The 20,682-nt window shown below is 39.8% G+C and overlaps 1 protein-coding gene across 6 annotated transcripts in view; it reads left to right on the top strand.

The window, feature by feature from the left end:
* lrch1 (leucine-rich repeats and calponin homology (CH) domain containing 1) overlaps positions 1–20,682 on the top strand; it is a 99,158-nt gene that overhangs the window by 43,025 nt on the left and 35,451 nt on the right. For all 6 annotated transcript variants that reach the window (XM_044364985.1, XM_044364989.1, XM_044364983.1 and 3 more), the window contains exons 5-9: positions 7,721–7,857; positions 9,124–9,254; positions 17,736–17,823; positions 18,737–18,842; positions 19,770–19,885. In XM_044364985.1, the coding sequence (XP_044220920.1) occupies positions 7,721–7,857; positions 9,124–9,254; positions 17,736–17,823; positions 18,737–18,842; positions 19,770–19,885 (578 nt within the window). The remainder of the gene's footprint in view (positions 1–7,720; positions 7,858–9,123; positions 9,255–17,735; positions 17,824–18,736; positions 18,843–19,769; positions 19,886–20,682) is intronic.

Raw genomic sequence — 20,682 nt, 5'->3', positions numbered from 1 at the left:
CTGTTGAGGGTCCAAGAAAATGAGAATTTTTAAACTCTTACTCCTCTTAAATTTTATTTAGATTTAGTTTATTAGATTATGAGATACACATGCTTTTTTCTGTAGTTGGTTATATTATTGATGTTCCTCAAATTAGATATTCTCAAACAAATATATGCGAAAATGTGTAAATATGAACCATTACTCCCAGTAGGGAAGCAGCTTAAAGATGTACATCTGTAAAATAGTCCTTATATTGTCATCATTTTCATTTGATGCGTTTATGCATGTATCTGTTGATGTCCCAAATGAGTTTTGTCTGATTGAGCCCAGATGTGCCTGCAGAAAACATAGAAGATTATTTTGGAGGGGAAAACATGAAAACCAGGAATAGAAACCTGGAGGTGGTTAATTGGCAAAAACCACCTACCTGGTCTGAACCAGAGTGTGATTCTTTGTTATTGGACTCCTGTGGTAGTGGCAGACTGTCGAAGCAGCACGGTCAAGTTTAATGTGCTTTAGGAGTTTATCTAGTGTCTGATATTGATAAGAGACTTTGTAGTGAATTAAGTTCAAGTATCCCGGGGTCCGGTTCATGAGGGAGGGTAAGATGGATGGTCAGCAGTAATGCGGATGCTGTGCTGGACTGTCATGGAGAAGAGGGAGCTGAGCCTAAAACCACAGCTCTTGGCTCATGGATTGATCTTCATTCCAACCCTTATAAGCTTTGAGTAATAACTGAAAAAATGACAACATGGATACAAGTGGCCAACATGAGTTCCCTTCACAAGTTTGCTGGGCTATTAGAAATAGGGTAAAAAGCAGATAAGCAGTGCAAAACTGATGGATGGACTTCATACAATCAGATCTTTGGCTGTAAGTCTTGAACACTTAGATGAAGGGAGACGCAAACCTGTCAACCGATCACCACCTGGTGATGACTTGAAGCAGGAAGTGGGGAGGCTACTGGACAGACCTGGTAAACCCAAAGGTATAATGAGCAGGAAACCTCTGGTAAGCCCTGTCCATGTGGCCCTCTTCTCCCACCTCTGAAGAAACTTGTGGATAATAATCCATGTGGACCATGTTTCAAGCCTCTGTTGTAAGGTAACTATTTGAGTAGAGGCAAGGGATGTTGTGGTGAAGGAATTTCCCCTGCGGTGAGTCAGGGTGGTTCAACAGCACGGTATGCAGTCTCTGCAATATTAGCACCTTTTTTGTGTGTGTATGAAAGTCAAGGTATGTTAGTCTCATAATGTGTCAGCTGAATGGAGCAGCAGCACCTAACGAACACGGTAAACACTTTAAATTTTGTTGTGGCAGGAAACAATGTTGGCCTACAGCCAAGTCCCCGTAAACCTGGGATTTATGAATGGAGTCTGGCTGGATGCGCCTTTAGATTGGTGGAAAACTACTCTACCTCGCAGGTTAAATGGCAGTCTGCTCAGTGATGCGGTGACCCAGGAGAGTTTAAATATATCATCCAGACAAAATATTCACACAGATGTACTTTTAACTACCAAGCATCAGCACCAACCCCCAGTCAGCTCACCTCGAGCCCAGCTCTGTTATGAGGGCTGGGCACCAGGTAGCTAGTGCTCATCACGCGGGAGACGAATTGAACCGGAGGAGCTGCCAAACATTCAGTACACACGCACTGAAGCGTATAACAAGAAGGGCATAGCCTGAAAAACATGGCGTGGTTATGGTAGTTTCTTGCCATCCACCATGGTTGGCTTGTCGCAGCATTGCAAATATTGCAGTTATTGCGACAGCCCTAGTAGAGGACAGAAGTTATCACTACCTGTCTTGTCGGCAATCGAAGACAGGTGATAGACAGAGGTAAGCTCATGGGGTGATTCAAATCAAAAATGTTCATCTGGTGAGAAGGGATGTGCTCAGTAGTTTCTATACCAATCAGCCCGGTAGATTGTCTATTTTTTGCATCTAGCTGAAAAAAATGTGGCCTCATGGAGATGCCAGAGGAAAGGGAAGATAGTCATCCACAATACTGTTTGGATATTCATGGGAACCAAATGTAAAGGAAGACAATTCTTTGCAAGCTACTTTGTCTTGAACCAAGGTTTTGGTGAAGTAGCAATTTGAACCTGATTGTAATTTGCTACATATCATCAGCATCTGTCAGCTGTTGTACCTGGCAGCTGCACTGTATAACAGTTCTTCAAAACAGAATGCCTGCTTAATCCTTCTTTTAATTGGATCAATAAAGGTCAAGAGCCTACCATATTGAGTTGGAAGAGTTGTTTTTCTAAGTCCTCACTTGATGGACTGAACCCCAGTGAGAAACAGTGAATATTTTCCAGAAGCCTCCTTCCTGGTGTCTTTACTCCTTCACATCCTTCTAGAGGTGCAGCTGTGTTTTTTGTGGACTGATGAATAATGCTGCTGCATCGTGCAGCTCCTAATGTACTCTAAATTGAATAGTATTGATCTGAATGCTTGGTTTTTACTCGGTCACTCATATGGTGGCTCTTATATTTGATGTCTGATATTTGAGTCAGTAAAGCTTATTTCCACCTCATTTGAACACTGAGCAAGAGCATCAGTTAAATGACCAAAATGTAGAAAAACACGTGCACCTTGTTGGAGTAGTGACAGTAAAAACCTCGTTCCTGCTGAGATTTGATGACTTACCATATTTGTGCTATATAATCTTCTATAATCTTTTTTCCCCTCTTTAAATAATGGATTGGACACGAAAATTAAAATATTTTTAATGTTTGTGCATGAGAATAGTTCCTTTATTGTTAGTCTTCCAACACAGACTGGTGGGTCTGTCAGGGTTTTTCCTGGCTCAGAATGGGCCTTTGGCGGGTGACTGTGCACAACATTAAGCATGATCAGTCCGTGGCAATGGGCCTCATTCACAAACAGTGTGTGTACGCACAAATCTGTGCTTAAACCATACGTACAAATGTCTAAAGCACAAATCTGGAATTCATCAATATGTTCTTGCCTGAATTTGTTCTTACTCTGTGAACACATTTAGAACTGCCTTAGACCAAAACCCACAGTCTGAAAAAATGATGTAGTCAATACTTATTCAATGTAAACAGTATATTAGAACCACAATTATTAAAAAAAAAAAAAAAAAGATTGGGCCTAAATATGCATCACTTAAAATTGTGAAATTGCTAATAATACACACTTTATTTACTAATTATAAAATTAATAGCTGAGACATTGTAATCCTTAAATCATTATCATAAATGTAATGAAATTATATTAAAATTGTCCTGGTCCCATTTTTAGATGACGATATATCAGAGTTTCCATAATGGAATATGACAGCATCAGATTTGACTGTGATATATGCAGCTGTTTAAGCAGCAGTGTGACAGTTCAGTAGTGGTGCAGGGAGGGACGCTCTGCTTTCACTACAAAGTAAGAACATTTCTATGCACATATTAGTGAATGAAGCCCAATGAGTCTGTGTTACCTTTTTTGACAGAAATCTATGCATTTTCCTGTAATTTCTGACTATTTGATAAACAAAAATGTCTATTATGCTTGAGTAACTGAAACCCAATCAACAACTATATACATGAACTTATATTAATACAGAAAAAATAAGCTGAATTTCATTGGAAACTTACTTCACAGGTGAACCGATAAAGGCCCAAACACACTGAAAGTGATAATTGACACGTCTCATTTGATGCTCCTATGGTGCACTGCAGACATCCGTTTTTGAAATGCCAACACCACAGTACCAACAGATTTGTCCTGCTGTTCTTCATATCTACTGCTGCATTAGTTGGATGTAATGAATGAATGAAAATGAGAAATGCAAAGGAGGAAAATGAAACTGAGAGCATCTGTTTCCACAGTAAAGCATCTGTTGTGTGTTTGATGGTTATTTATTTGTGCTTTAGAACGTAACCACCATGAAACAATCAGAAAATAACATTTTATTTCTCTCATTCACTCTACTGTTGCTCCCTCTCCTCGCTCGACCTCCACTTCACTGTCCCTCTCTCTCTCTCGCTCCCTCACTCGCGCTCTCTTTTTCAGTTGCAGAAAAAACAGCTTTGGTCGCTGGATCCTCATTTGACGCTCCAAAATCGAAACAAGGTTGGAGTAGGGGCGTCAAGGCAGTTTGATGCGTCTCATAACGTTTTTGGTGTGCGTTCAGTCATTAAAAAAAACGTACTTCAAAATGCACGCATCAGGTGCTTTCAGTCCGGACATTTTCTGGAATTGCCCTTTCACATGTAGCACACAGCAGGAGGTTGTCTGTGTCAGATGGAAATCCTCCGTTATGTTTAGGCGAGGGATACAGCAGGCAGGACATGATGCAAAAAGTACGCTGTGGTTGTAATTCAGCATTTTTAAGATTTCGACCAGAAATAAAACTGCTTTTATTTTACGAGAAATCACAGGAAGTCGTCTTTCCCATTAGCGCTAGCTTCACAGAGGAGCATTTAGGCCCAGTCAAAACAATGCAGCTTAGTTGGTCTGCTGCGTTTATCCAGCGCCAGCTGCATGTGTCACATAGCAGCTGTAGATGAGAGGAGATTTGACTGCTGGAAGTCAGTGACGCTGTATTTAAGTTTTTGTCCTGCTTGTTCAACAGTTGTTTGATCAGTTGCTATTAAACACATTCTGAGAGGATTTGAATTGCTATTTTTATTCTCAATTCTTATCATTTTGGCGATGGTGCCAAAATGTGATTTTCCTTTAGCGCTGGCTAAAACCTCTTTGGGGGGCGCCAAAAATTCCTCTATGCAAGAAAAACCCTGGCCTTTGATAAACAGACCGGAGGAGTCAGGCCTGTTGATCAGTGTGATGAACAGCTACCAACTGTTTTCTGGAAGATTTATCCAGCTTTATCCCTGCACCAGTCTGTTTGCATTTATTGCTGTATTTTCCTAACCAAGCATGAGCTTGTCCCTCACTATTATGAAGGACTCCCAGATTGATTGATGAGTTTTGATCTGGCTCAGCAGCTTGATGCCACAGCGACAGGGAGGCTTGGACCGACCGAGCAGACTGGACGGCAGCCTGACAAAGGGAGGAGTGTTGTTTTTGATTTAATATCTGTTGAACTTGTGCAGACTTCATTCCTGCACTGGAGAGCCCCTGAGATAAGACCACCGTGACTGTTAAAGTGTTTTTTAAAGGTCGGCCAAGCTTGGGGTGGCAGGAGTCAAACTCAAATCTGAAGATCATATCTGAGGAGCTGATGGAAGAATTTTCCTCTATGCCAGAAACATTACCATGGCAGCGAGATGCTTTAGTTACAACAGCGCACAAAACATACAATAATAAGAATGAAAACTAAAACAGAGCTGGATGCTCTTACTTGCTTCACTCCGGTTTATTTCTTATTTATTGGATTCATATTTAACATAAAGCAATGGAACTTGCAACCTTTCATGGAGGTTGGGGGATCCTCTAAAAGTTTACCATATGCCCAACTTAATACCTCAGACCTTTGATAAACAGCTAACATGATCATTGTTAGCATTAGCTCTCCAAAAATGTACCTTCAAACATTCAGCTGACAGGACAAATACTGATGATCACAATATTTCTGAGGTGGAATAGAATATTTATTGTGCAGGAAATGTTTGAAGAAGAAAACATGACCACTCTTCAAGCAAATGTTCCAAATTTCACTGCACAACAGCCAGCCTAGATGAGCTGATATTTCAAAAAGCTTGTAGTGCTGTGTTGGTAGATTATTTCAGTAACATTCAGCATGAAACAGAACAAAACATCAAGGCGAGCTGTTTTAAATCAAACTGATGCCATGAAATTTGGTAGACTAGAATGATCCAAACTTGCTCCACCAATACAGATTCCAAAACATCAACAGCGCTCTCATTTCCCTACATTTAAAATCTGTAAAACCTCCCAGCGTGGAACTCATTTTCTAATGTAAGTAACATGAAAAATAATGGATAAATTCAGACTTTTTAGACATTAATGTTCCCCTGAGCGATCCCCTGACTTTTCATCCAGCGCCACCATCTGCTCAAAATTGTTATTTGTCCAATGCTTTGGCTTATGACCAAATACCTGACCTAATGAGCTAGCAAAAGTATTCTAGTGTGGCTGCTTTACAGCAAAAACACTGTTTCTCTGAGCACTTTGGATTAAATTAAAACATTTGTCCTCAGTGACCTCATAGCAGGAATATAACATATAGTAGAATATATTTTTATCCAGTAACCATCCAGAAGAATGCTACCTGGTGTCGGCCCTCTCTTCATCATGTCCACTCAGCCGACATTATCACCTCTATGGTTTTAATCATGAGATTGTCAGGAAGAGTCTGTGATGATGGCTTTGTCAGAATTGATGGGATCCTCAGGAATGTGTCATTAGCATTCTGCAGGATACGCGTCTGTCCACCAACCCACACATCTGTCTTCAGCGTTCGTCTGATTAGCTGAATGTTGCAGGAATCATGTAAACACCCACACAGCAGTCCATCTTATTTATAGAGTGCCTGAAACGATCAGGAATGACAATGACAGTGATGTGATGTGTTTTACATCAAAGGATGGACACAGAGAAAGATTAAAGGAATACTTCACAGTATTGTTTTCTTTTGAGTAGAGCTGCAACCAACAGTCATTTTCATTATCAATTCATCTGCCAATTATTTTAATCAATTAATGATTTGGTCTATTAAGTGTCAAAATAGCATATGTGTGTGAAACAATGCTTTGGGCCGAGTTTGCATGATTGATGTGTTTTCAGCCTTTCACACTGGTGGTTGTGAGGTGTTTTCTCATCTCCACCCTGTTTCCTAAAACCCAAATCCAGACCTTGAAGCTCCATGAAAAGCTGTCTGTCCTTTTTGGACAATGCAGCATGTGATCACTGTTGAAGATGCTCAGAAAGACACATTTTCCCAGAAGTTCAGCTGCCTGTTTCATGCAGTCTTTGAGAAATTCTCTCCAAACCTTCTATATCCATGTTTGTCACACTTTATGGTTAAAACATGTAAATCAGAAGATCATGACCAACAGCATCCATGTTCAAGGAGACTCATTTCATGAAGTCAAACCTAAACCTCCTTTTTTTCAGCTTTTAAACTTGTAGTTTGTTACCTTTAGCACTTGGTCCTTGATATGCACATACATGCCACAATCCCCCTTGTGCATTAAACACTCTCTTTCCAGCGAATTTACAGCTCAGAGACTCCAGTTGAGCACAATTACAAGTATTTCCAGGTATTTTGGATCTGATGAGGGGTGGAGTTCACATGAACGGACACTTGACGGCTAACAATGACAAACTTCCTCTGAACATAACAACAACAGCTGCGGTGTTCTGTGTGATGAGAAATATGTCAGTGGTTTCAGCCATGTGATTGTGTGTGTGTGTGTGTGTGTAGGTTTTACAGTCCAGATGTGTAAAATTCAGCAGCCGGTTTTTACAATTCAGACTAGTACTTTTGGGAAAGTTTCCTGAGATACTGTTAGACGTGACGTAGGAAAGCTTTCAACTTGTTTTCACTCAAGTGGCAGCAAAGAAGGTTACACGGACCATCAGAAACTTTTGCAAGTTGAATTGGGCTTTATAAAAAACTTCTTGGGTTGAAAAACCCATTATAAACACTAGCCTAGCAACATTAAGGCTAAATGAACTCTATGTCAGAAAGACCAAATTAAATCTCATCCAAAAACTCACAAGACAGAGATAACCAGACCTGTTTAGCTAACTGGTTTTTATGTGTGTGTGTGTGTATGCTTTCTTCCTGCAGACCTGGCTGATCTTCCTCTGGTGAAGTTTGACTTCTCCTGTAACAAGGTGTCGACCATCCCGGTGTGTTACAGGAAGATGAAACAGCTCCAGTCCCTCCAGTTAGCAAACAACCCACTGCAGAGCCCACCTGCACAGGTATCCACAATTCATTATAACCTCGACAGTCCTGCATGTCAGGATTTGCAACTAACATTGTTTTAAAAGTTCCAGATTCAGGTTTGATTAGAACTGAGGATGGCGCTTTAGTTGAATAGCTTTTTGACTGTATTTCTGTATTTCTAACATGGAATAAAAGATGAAAAACACCTTATGATAGATAAAATCCTCATATTTTATTTAATATGGATTAAGTGTTAACTGACATGATTTGGTGCATGCATGTAGGTTTTGTTTTGTTTATATGTGACGCTGTGTGCATAAATCATTACATTGTTGTTGCATATCTCCAGGGACATTATATGTAGGCTGTTTAAATGAGTATGAGGGCAGCATATGGTGCTGTTAGATGCTGATGGGTACACATGTAGGCATGTTTGGTTGATTAATGTGACTGATTAATTCAATGAGGGACACAAAAATAAACCAATGGATTCATTTATTCATTGATTCAGAAGTCATTTATAGTTACATCTAATCATATATGACGTCTCCATCACTTGGCGGAACATGTGAATGAATGAATGGTGCTCACTCTAAATAAAACTCCCTATAGCCTCTTGTGCTAATGCATTTAGATTTATTTTGGTCTACAGTGTTTCTCTAAATGTGTACATGACTCTAAATGGGGGTTTTTGAGCTCAGCTGTTGACACAAATGGTTAAAACCTTGTTGTGAGTGTCGTGACTAAATTGCAACAATGAATGGTAAATGGATTGCACTTATATAACGCCTTTCTATTCTTCCAGGCACTCAAAGCGCTTTACAATACATCTCAACATGCACCCATTCACACACACACATTCATACACTGATGTCTACCATGCAAGGTGCCAACCTGCTCATCAGGAAGAGAATCTAATGCATTCACACACACTCACACAACAATTTGGGGTTCAGTATCTTGCCCAAGGACGATGCAGACTGGAAGGGCCGGGGATCGAACCGGAGCCGATCTTCCAATCTTCTTCTACCTAAAGGACTGGGGTGTGGCGGTTGGCAATCTGTTATACCTGATAAGACATCAGTCATATACTGCCTCACAGTTCATGGGCAGCTGGTATGAGACTGTGTACAAACTCTATCTTCTCTTAGGCTGAAGGATAAAACACACTCGGGGAATGTTAAGCACCAGCTGTGATCACTCAGAGTTCAGTGACTCAGCAGCCAGGTTGATGTGTGTGTTCATACAGATTGCGATGGTAGAAACTTCATTCTAATTTGAATCTATCTTTTCCTTTTCAGATCTGTATAAAGGGTAAAGTTCACATATTCAAGTACCTGAGCATCGAGGCGTGTCGCAGTGAGAAGATGCCTGACTCTCTCTACCTGCCTGTCATGGAGCGACTCAGCCTATCACGGCCCACCACTGGCAGGTCAGTGTCACTGTGGTAACTTAAATGTCACCCAATGGGGAGCCAAGACTTCCTGCCACTATTCTACATCACTGCTGTAAGTGGTAACCATGGTGGAAAATCTCTCATTCTTCATCTCTTTTTATAGCAGTGTCACAGCAATAGTTTCATCAGTAAAACTTAATAGAATACAGTTCTGGCCCATAGAAAACTAATTGCCTCATCATTCTTTAAGCCCTCTGGCAAATGAAAAAATAGCACAGTTTAAAATTTCCTTTCCATCGTCCATGAGCAGCGCAGGCAGAGAACTGCAGTAAAGATTTCATTCTCATCTGAGACCACATTACATGACAAATACAAATACGTCTTTATTTCACTGAAGGTATCTGATCCTAAGAAGTACCTCCTTAAATAGTTGCATCAGGCCTGCAGAGTTTCACAAGTAGAGATCTAATTTATTTTCTCCATGGATAGGTTTAGGTGACTAATATTTGGAGCTCTTTAAGACTCCGATGGACATATAACTGTCCTCGTTGAACCATCAAGTCAAAAGATAAACAACTGTGTTAGAAAATATCCACTTTAATTTTAAAAAAGAAAAGTCAAAGAACGTACAAGCCTATGTAGATAAAACCTCAAAACAATAGTTTGGCATTTTGGAAAATAATTAGCTTTCTGGTGTAGATTTGGATGAGAAGATTAATACAATAACACTCTCTCATCTGTTTGTTGAATATAAGGCTACAGCCTGCAGCTGGTTAGCCTAGCTTAGCTTATCTTAGCTTAGCTTAGCTTATCTTAGCTTAGCTTAGCTTAGCTTAGCATAAAGACTGGAAACAAGGGGAAACAGCTAGCCTGGCTCTGTCCAGCAGTAACACCTACCAGCAGCTCCAAATCTCACTAATTAACACATTTATCTCAGTTGTTTAATATGCACAAAGAACAAAGTTTAAGTAGACCTGCAAGCAGGTGTACCGGGTCCAAGCAACTGACACACCTCGGAACCAAAGGTGCACCATCCCGGGGCAACCAGGAGTACATAATGTCATTAATTAATGTATGTGTCAGTGACCTGATATTTTTAGTTTTTTTCTAACAAACAGGTTTTGCAATATAATATCTGATGATAGTAACTATATCATTGTTAATCTTTTTTTTTGTTGTATGTGCTGTCAGCACTTGGTTTAGACAAAGATTAGACAAAGATCATGGTCTTGGTTTAATACAAAAAAAACACAGTCATCACTGATAAATATAATAAATAGAATATAATTATATGGGCGTGGCCTATACTATGCAGGTGATGCAGCTCAATATACCGAATGCGTAGATATAAAGCATTTAAATATGCAATGTACGGTGTGGGAGTTATAATGCAAAACATGTTTGCCTTTATAATAGCGCCCCCTCATGGTGAGCACGGTTACATTTTCGCACTTGACTAGATCTCCCCACTCTCTATCCTCCAAATTTCACCTTTGCAGCCTGAGCGCTTCAGGCTGTAGAACTGCTTTTATGTGAAATCTGGCAGGAAAATAATATTAAGGATAATGAAAAATCCAGCAAAAACAATAGTTCCAACACCATCGGTGCTCGAACCCCTAACAAGGACAGTTCACTGTTTTACTGGGTTGTATGTGTCGGACTATTTCTTGGCTGGGACCAGTAACTTTCTGGAGTCTCTACTGGTTGCTTGGCAACTGCTCAGGACAGTGTGACTCCCACACAGCCAACTCACACTCACCTAATATTCACCTGATTTATTAGTCAGTTAATCAATGTTAAATCTGAAAACTGAAAACAGTTTTGTCATAAAGATCACCTGTCTTTCACTCTGCCCCTTCCCCTCAGGGAATCTTCTCATCTCCACTGTTGACCAGTCTGTTCTGCATTTCAGTAAGAAACATCCAAACACAGAGCTTCATATTCTATTGTGTGAGCTGCTAACAAGGAGTTGAAGTTGAATATAAAACATTCAGTAGTTTGAATATAAAACATTCAGCAGTTTAAATCGGTTCACTTTCAGACTGTGGATCAGTCTTTGATGACTTGTGTAACAATGGCAATGTGTTTCAGTTCCAAATGTAGCAGACAAATGTTCTGAATTCACTAGAGCTCTGATTCATGCCTGTAACTGCCATCTTCTCCATAGCAACAGGTACTGAGGTAAATAGGTTTCATAGTATTTTGTAACTTACCAAAATACTGCAAAATCTGAACAACTAGTCCAGAAAAAACTAAAACTGATTACAGTAAAGAATTTTTTTCCAATTTTTGTGACATCCAGGTTATTTATAAATGCTGTCAGTTCTTCTTTAGCTGAGGACCTCCAGCATGGCTGCTAGAGGCAAGTTACATCATCTCGAAGCTGTTTGTTTGGTTTTAAGGACATTGCACTATGTAGAGGGAGAGATATTCCTTGCTGGAACAGAATGGCTGTCTGTGATCTAAGCTTCCTCAGTTTCTCAGACCGGAGCCAAATCCTCCATTAGTCTGCTGAAACTGATCCGTCCCCCGGCTCCCTGCTCACTGCTGGGTCACACTGACAGCCTGTCTGCCGTCGGAGAAGTCGACTGCAAAGTTAAGCCAGAATCCAGTCATCGGTGTCTGAGGTGTTACTTATGATTTCTAGATGAAGGAATAAAGGCAGAGACAAGCAATGGAAAGAATGAGGGAGAAAATAAATGTAGACATGATGAACAGAGGAATGAAGGAGTCAATCCAATAGTGTGATCAACGTAAGAGATGGATGAAAGTAGCTACAAAGAAAAAAAACGTAGGAGCATAACTGTAGGAACAAAGAGGCAGTTGTAGAGAGGAGAAGGATTGAAGGACAGAAACAAGCAGAGGAAAGAAAGTACAAATATGTGAACAAGGGGGAAAAAGGCACAAACAAAACTGAACTAAGAAATAAAAATGGAAGGAAACATGTAAAAGAGGAAAGGAAGTAAGAAATGTGCAAAGGATGAAAAGACATAAATGAAGGGAACAGAAAGGAAAAACAAATGAAAGACCAACAGAATATGAAACAATGAAGGGAATGAAGATACAGATGACAGGCCACCAATAAACTACCAGAGGATGTACTACTAGCACCAACATTTCAAGTAGGCATTACTTTAAGTCTACGACATATTCAGCGACATATAGAACTGAATTTGGTGACACAAAAGCAGTTGCAGTTTGAAAATGATAACAGTAATAAACTGTTGTGTTGGCTGTCCTTCACCAGCGCCGCTAGTTCATGTGAAAGGCATGTTGGGATACTAATTACCGTAGGTCCATACAAGACAAAAAGGGCAGTGCATTTAGACTGTACTTAGCTAGATGCAGACATTGAATTGGAGCAGTACTCGGGCCATGACTGATGATGTTTCACAAGAACACAGACTGAGAAAGACTTACAAAGTACAGCTGAATGTCATTAGTTTTGCACAAACCAGTGTGGGACAAATAAACCTTTTGACCTGATGATGGTGCTGGATGAAAAGTTAAAGGATTGCCAAAATTAATATAAATATCTGTTCCAGATTTCAAGGCAGTCCATCCAATAGTTGTTGAGACTTCTCACACAAAAGCACAAATGTCAACCACATGGTGGCGTTAAAGAAAAGGTCACCAAAGTCAGTCAGAATCATCCTCTGAGAACCATGAATGTCTGCCAACTCATCCAGTAGATGTCCAGATATTTCACTGGATGATAGATGGATGAAAAGTCAGGGAGTCTGGAAACCGTGGATATTTTTACCAAAGTTCATATCAATCCATCCAGTAGTTGAGATGTTTAAGTATGGACCTAAGTGGTGGTTTTCCTAATGACTGACTGATCCCTGGAGCCACCATGGAAAATAAGGAAAAGGAGTATACAAAAGACTGTAGGGATGAAGGAAGTAGCACCGAAAGGAAGGAAGAAACAGACATTCTCTAAAATTACAGACTGAGGAAGAATTGAAGATGAGATTAAATACATGGAGGATAGAGGGATGGAGGGAGCATGAGAAAGACAGAAATAGACAAGAGGAGAAAAGCCTGCGCTGCTGCTGCAGTGAGATTCTCCGTCATTCTGCTGAAACTGAGCCGAACTCTCAGAGGATGTAGAGCTCTGCAGCGTCCGCCCACGTAAAACACTCCCAACACGTGGGCGGGAAAAACGGTTCCTATTCTCCTGAAAAAACACATACATACACATCCTGTATCCTTTTTCCCTCCGACTCTTCGTCCTTCCACCAGACTGAAATATCTCAACAACTTTTTGATGTATCGTCATGAAATTCTGTACAGACATTCACGGTCCCCAGATGATGAATCCTACTGACTTTAGTGAACCCTTGACTTTTCCTTTAGCGCCACTTGTCCGAAAATTAGCATTGTCGTATGTTAATATGCTGATGTTAGCATTTAGCTCAAAGCACTGTGCTAGCATGGCTGTAGACTCTTTATTTCCTCGCAAATCTTTTCTCTCTTTCTGGTTTTAAGAAACAGGACACTTTGTTAATGGGACATTGGACATGTGATGCTAAGCAACCACTTTTCCTAAACAACCAGTCTGCTAATAAGTGTAAAAGATGAATAGCAATCTGGTTGGGTTGGCTGTAGTTCTTCCTCTCACCCTAGTGGAAGCTGACAACAGATTGGTGCTATTTTAAAAACTCAAATTAAAACAAGAACTTAAAGAGAACCAGATCAAACACTGTGAGGCTCACTTTACCTTCAACCAGCACGAAGGTTTCTCCACAGGTGTCCTGCCAATATAAAACAACAAGGCCATTTGCATTCCAGATGTTCTCATCACATCAGCTGTCAGATCCACATTAACAAATGAGCAACAATGTGCTATCATTTTTAATCACCAACATAAGGAGCAGCCACGAGGAAGGCAGGTCTGGGGTCAGAGGTTGCAGGTTACAGAGACCTGAACGTGACAAGTGTAGTTTAATATGAAAACTACAACAACTCTGTGACTGCAGATAAAGTAGAAATCCAGTCATTCAATTCAAAATACCGGATTAAATGATTTAGTGGAGCAGAAGGGTAGGAATATTGTTCACTGGAGGTTAATTTAGGAGAAGCCTAGAAAATAATGTGTGTGTGTGAGAGAGACAGAGAGAGAGAGAGAGAGAGAGAGAGAGCAATTACAGCACACATTGTTCAGTTGCTTAGAGACTGCCATAGGGCTGCGTTCACACTGCAGCTGAAAGTTTCCTAAATGTTCTGTTCTTTCATATTTGACGCTGATGTGTTTTTGTAAGGGCATTAAGGGCATAAGAGAAATGAAATGATTTAGTTTGATTCTTGTTTAGACAGTGTTAGAGTTTGGAGATATAAACGATAGAAGATGCCAGCAAAGATGGGAAGTATTTGACCTGAAGCATTAGCATTCAGTAAAACACACTGTAAACATTTCACTGACATGATTGAAGAACTCTGTTTGTTATTGTAATGTTATCGTAATTTATCTATTTGAATAGATTTTGTGTTTATAGCTCATACAATTCTTGATCATCTTTTTTTGTGAGTAATATTTTAGTTTGTTTTTTTCATTTGGATAGCTTTCAAATGGCAAATGAGCCAAAAGAAAACAAGTCAAAAAGAAACAGAAGAAAAAAAGCAAAAGAAAATAAATGTCAAAAGAAATTATAATAATAGTAAAAATAAATAAATAAAGTATGGGGGTAGATAGTTTGATGTACCAGAGATACTTATGCACACATGTAGATACACATACAGTGTATACATGTACACACACACATGCATATATACATATGCACCCACATATACATACATTAAAGTCAAAGACATATTTTATATGAGGGGGTAAAGGTAGTGCTTTATATAGGATATGGCTTTTGACCAGTTTTCAAGTGTTTCCTTCCTTGCACAATCTAAGTTAGCTGTTGATCTTTCTAAAATGCAGATATCATAGAATTTATATATCCAAGTTTGAATGAATTGTGTTTGGTGATCAGTCCAGTTTTTAAGAATAACCATCTTTCCTGCTGTTGAAGCAGCTAAATTATCTGCCGTTGTTGATAGAACAGAAAGAGATTATCACTGTAGGCAAAAAGCAGGAGTGGACAAATAGGACAATCAATTTGCAAAATTGACTTTATTGATAGAACATTGATAAATAATTCCCAGAGTTTTGGGATAGTACTACAGTCCCAAACATATGCATAAAGTTACCTGTCTGAGAAAAAGTACATGTTATACATTTGTTGGCTTGCATTGGGGAGTGAAATCTGTCCTGTGAGCAAGTTTATAATGAATTAACTGATGATCTAATTGTTTCTGATGAAGAGGCAATGCCTGAATATATTCAAAGCCACTTATAATGAAACCAAAACCCTGTATCTCTTTTTCCAAACCAGCATAATAGGAAGTTGATTAAGGCTATGTGAGATTAACATCTTACAGATGCGGGAAACCAGTCCTTCAATTCCTGCAAATAGTAGTGTTACCAAGGGGTGTGGAAAGGAATCCCAAGGTACTCCATATCCTTTCATTGTGCTTCTAAGTCTTAAATGAAAACCATGAAGAACTCAGAACAGAATGAAATTCCTTCAAGTCTTGAAAAGAGCAAAGACCTTCAAAAATCCTTCAAAAATGATCTTGATCAAATGTTTTGTCCTATTGCTCAGTCCATTTACACTTGACGGTTTTTCCTGGCTAATCAGGGTCAGTTCTGCTCCAGACCAGAGGGTGGTGGTAATGCACCTGAGGCTGTTTGGTAACACTTAAAAACACCAGAGGCAGAATAACTTGTAAACTTAGTTTCTGGTGTGCCTAAACTTCAGTTAAGTGACAGTTTAGTTAGTGTTAGCTCGCAAACAACTATCCATAAGCTAACACCAACACATGGATGAATCGTATTTTTCATATCTTCACACACATTCAGTTTCATCTCTCCTTCATCCATATTGTATTTTTGTATGTATTGAAATCACTGAGGCTGCATTGACAGATGATTTCATGATTCATTTACACCTTTTCAAGATGTGGTTAGAAGAAGCCTTAAACCAGCTCCAGAGATGGTTTGAACAGTCTGTCTTAGATGCATCGACATTTAACTTTTAATTAGAACTTTTTTGATGTCTAATAGCTATCTGATCCTCCCAAGATGCACAAAGTGACTGAGTGTAAATGGGGACTGTGTTAGCATGTGATCCTCACTTTGATATAAATTGATTTAAGTTGTGAATATATAGAAAACATATTTTGGTCAATAAGTATGTTCTGTGCTGACTTTAGTCAGTGGGTCCTCTATCTTCTCTGTCTACATTTATTTATTTTTTTCTTGTCTATATTGTTCTTTCAGCTCAGTTCAGAGCAGTTCAGGTAAGTTTTTCAGGCTGGTGTTAGTAAAACTGAAAAACATCATGTGAGTCATCAATTTACACATCTGAGTAGTAAATCAAACTTAAGCAGCAGTGTGAACGCAGCCAGAGAGAGGGGGGGGGGGGGGCTCTATAAAAACTGAATTCTAGCAGCAGACTTCACCATTTTCTCAAAAACAGGAACCACATCAACATTCAACGCTTCCTCCTGTGGCTCATATAATACTGCTATCTTTGCCTGTCCTAAAACTAAGTTCAATATCTGACAGTTCTTCTGCTTTCTCTTCTGCTGGCAAGCGTATTTAAAAGCATCATAAAACCTTCTCCACATCTGCTAAAAATGGTTTCCAACAACACAAACGGTCTGTCAGTCAAGTGTACTCTGAGAAACAGTGAAACACCGTCTCTCTGTGGCTACAGAAGGGGCATTTTTCCTCTACAGCAGCGTTAATAACAGAGATAAAGGAGTTCACTGTTAGTGTGCCATGTAGGATTCTCCACTGAAAGTCTGCATGTTTCTTTGTTAAAGGAGGCTTATACAAACACCTCCATGTTGGTTTCAAGTCGGCATAAGTCCTCCACAGTGTGTCACTGCGCCCATTCAGTTACTCTGATTCAAAGTTTTTACCATCAGTTTAACCCTGAGGCGTCCTCCAAAGAAGCACCGACAGGGTCAACAGGCTCAAGTAAAGGACCAGAACAGTTTTTAAATTCAAGAAACAGTCCAATGGCAGGATATGGGTCAGTACAGTTTGGCAGTAGGGCACAGTCTCAAAAATCAGTTAAAAGAGAGCATTCATTTCCCATCAGCTTGTGTTTTCAGTGTTTCAGTAACTGATTTATTACTGTAGATCTTACTCCAGCCAGTCAGTTGATTGTCCAACCGAGGTCCAGCCAGCTCTACCCACTGCTCCAGAGGAGAAACTCCTGCAGTGTGAAGCTGTCTGGACAGAGTGGGTCCAACCCAGCTGGGACAATCTAAAAAGGGAGAGCTACGGAGGGAGAGAGAGAGAGAGAGAGAGAGAGAGAGAGAGAGAGAGAGAGAGAAAGAGAGAGAGAGAGAGCTGGGTGGGTGTGTGTGAGGAGGTACAGAGAGAAGACTACACACCCACACACACCTCCACTGTGTGTGTCAGGTGTGTGACCTGTGTTGTGTGTGTGTGTGCAGTGTGGAGGACATGGAGCAGCAGAAGAAGCAGGACAGCGACTCAGGAGTCGGCAGCGACAACGGAGACAAAAGACTGTCTGCTACTGAGGTACTGTGTGTGTGTGTGTGTGTGCGTGTGTGTGTGTGTGTGTGTGAGGCTTTTTGTGTGTCATTGCCTCCATATGCTACAGTATATGTGCATCTTTCTGTATTTGTGTTTTAAATAAAGCGTCTATGTACCGTACCTGTATGTTTATGTACAAGTACATGTGTATTTTGGCACATATGTTTTTATTACAGATGGATTGTCTGATATTTATCAGCTGATATTAGACTGTTCACCGATGCTTCAGCCTCAGACTTGTATCCATTGAAAAGCTTTTGCTTGTTATCTATAGACGTGTCACTCATTTTACATGTCCATCTATGTTCTTTCATATTTAACACATGTTTAATATCATTTTTTACACAGTCACTGTCAGAGAAATGTCACTCAGCTGTTTCTGCAAAGGGAAACAAGAGTTGCTCACTAAATTCCTTCATCTTTCTATAGACTGTCTGCATGTGTTGGAGGCATTAACGTTCAAAAGCTACTCAACAAATTTTCAGCAAACTCATTTGAATCAACATACTATAATAATTTATTAACCGTATTTTTAACACAATGTTCTGAAGAGCAATAATAAAATAATTCCTTAGGTAAATGAATGCAGCAGCAGCTGTGGAAATATTACATCACATCAAAAACTCAGTGATATTGAGGCCCAGAGTTTTGAGGCTGATACTGTGGTCAGCTGTTTGAGAGTTATAGAAACAGCTTGAAAAGTAAACTTCAATAAAAATTCAAATATTTTAACTAAGAACTTTCACACAGAATCAGAATGTAAAAACTCTGACTGTTTAATGAGGAAGTGCATTCTTGGCTACAGAGGAATCCTGAGATAAATAAACTGATCAGTCACTCAATCAAATTTTGTACATTTTCCCATCATCGTTGTTGTTGTTGTTGTTGTTTGTTGCAGCCGTCAGATGAAGACAGTCTGAGTCTCAACGTACCCATGAGCCACATCACAGAGGAGGACGGAATCAGTAAAGACGATTCCAGTGAACACATCAGCTCCCTGACAGGTACACACACACACACACACACACACACACACACACACACACACACACACACACAGCTGATAGTGGAGAGGACATGATGGTGGTGGAACAACACTGCTGTGTCCTCTGAATCCAGACAACACAGAGACTTTTCCGGACCCCTGCTGATATGTGTGAATGTATACTGTGTGTGTGTGTGTGTGTGTGTGTGGAGACAGATAGTGAGTCTGGACTGTATATGTGTGTCTGTTGTATTTGTGTGTATATTATGACATTTTACATTCAATCCACAAACAAGAGAAACTGAAGTAGAAACTAGAGAGAAGTCTTAGATCAGCACAGATATAAAAACAGAGAGAAGTAGCAAATCTTCACATTGAGAAGCTGGCAGTTTGGCATTATTGCTTTTTGGCTGACTTGAATGATTAATTGATTAAAATTGTTGTTAATTAATTTGTGTCAGCCTTTTAATTGAACAAGATTTAACAGCTTGTTAGACTGATGTGTTTTGCAGTGTAGAAACAGGACTGTTATTGTAGCTCTGCTTCTCTTCCATCTGTGTGTCTGCAGTGTGTCTGTGAGTATATCTGGGCTGTTGAACTCTATTAGAGAACACCAGCAGCTCCCCAGACACACAGCCTAAATAGACTTCAATCAGCCTCAATCAGGTCAGAGCTGATGGAAGGTCACATTTCCTGAGCTGAAATAAGTGAAAAGAGGGCTGTCTGAGTTTTTTTTAAAACAATCTCTTAACAATGTAGGTAGAGATTGTCAACCTTTCACCAAAAATACACATATTTTTTTTTAAAAATGTGCAGGTTTCAACTGACTTCTCACTGTTTTTTTTCACCAGTGCATTCAGATTTTAACAAACGACATTTTTGAGCTACTACTGCAGGTGCAGATTTTTTTACTAGACATTCACGCTTCATGTTTCTTCCATTTCAGCAGACCCAAACTCCGACTCAGTCCGTCTGATTGAGGAGAGCCCCACAGAGGCCCTGAAGGACCAGTTCAGCTACAGAGACTCTGCTCTCAGCACTCGCTTCATCAACTACATCAAGGCAAGACTTCATATTGTAGTGTTCCAGTCAGTTTGTTATGAAAGATTGATGCTGTAGATGGTTCAGCCACACTCAGAGTGAAGTCAGGTATTGTAAGACTGTCTTGTGTCAGTGTATTCCTTTATTGCAGCGTTAGTTCAACTGCTTGTCATTTTAGGCTCCTGAAGTCTGTGATTTGTTTTAATGGTGCTTACAGCCTTAGCTGTGCTTTCATGTTTGTTACAATGAGTTTAATTAACTTTCAGAGTTAAAAGTTGTCATCTGGTCATTTGTCATGAAAGGTTGCCAACAGTACAGCATTTAGAGAGACGGTCCTGTTATAGACGCTTACATCACAGCGAGCCTGTGTGTCACTGTGGAGACTCGGCTGTGACCAAATAAGGACTAAACACAAAACAAGTGGACATCATAAAGAGTTGAGGAGCCTGATGTGCTGTTGTTGAATGAATATGCAGATCCATTACAGTACTGACCTGATTAACTGAGGCAAACTACTAGAAGATCAGTACATCTTATTACAACTTGAATCTTATTTTCATAGTTTTGTCCGTTACTTCTATCAATAATAACACGGTACTCGCCTGGTTAATAGTGAAATCTGGGAACATGTGACATCACTCAAAAGAAATCTGATGGGTCAAGAAACACGATGATGAGACAGGTTGGAAACAAACCTCCAGGTTAGACAAACGAATTTGGAAGAGAAATCACAAGTGAAGAGTAAAATTATGTCTCTAAACATCCATCACAGTTTACAGACTTACTTCCTGCTTCATCTCTGACATACCATACTTACC

This window comes from Thunnus albacares, chromosome 11, assembly GCF_914725855.1.
Source record: "Thunnus albacares chromosome 11, fThuAlb1.1, whole genome shotgun sequence".
Lineage (NCBI taxonomy): Eukaryota > Metazoa > Chordata > Actinopteri > Scombriformes > Scombridae > Thunnus > Thunnus albacares.
This window is presented reverse-complemented; position numbering and strand designations above follow the sequence as displayed.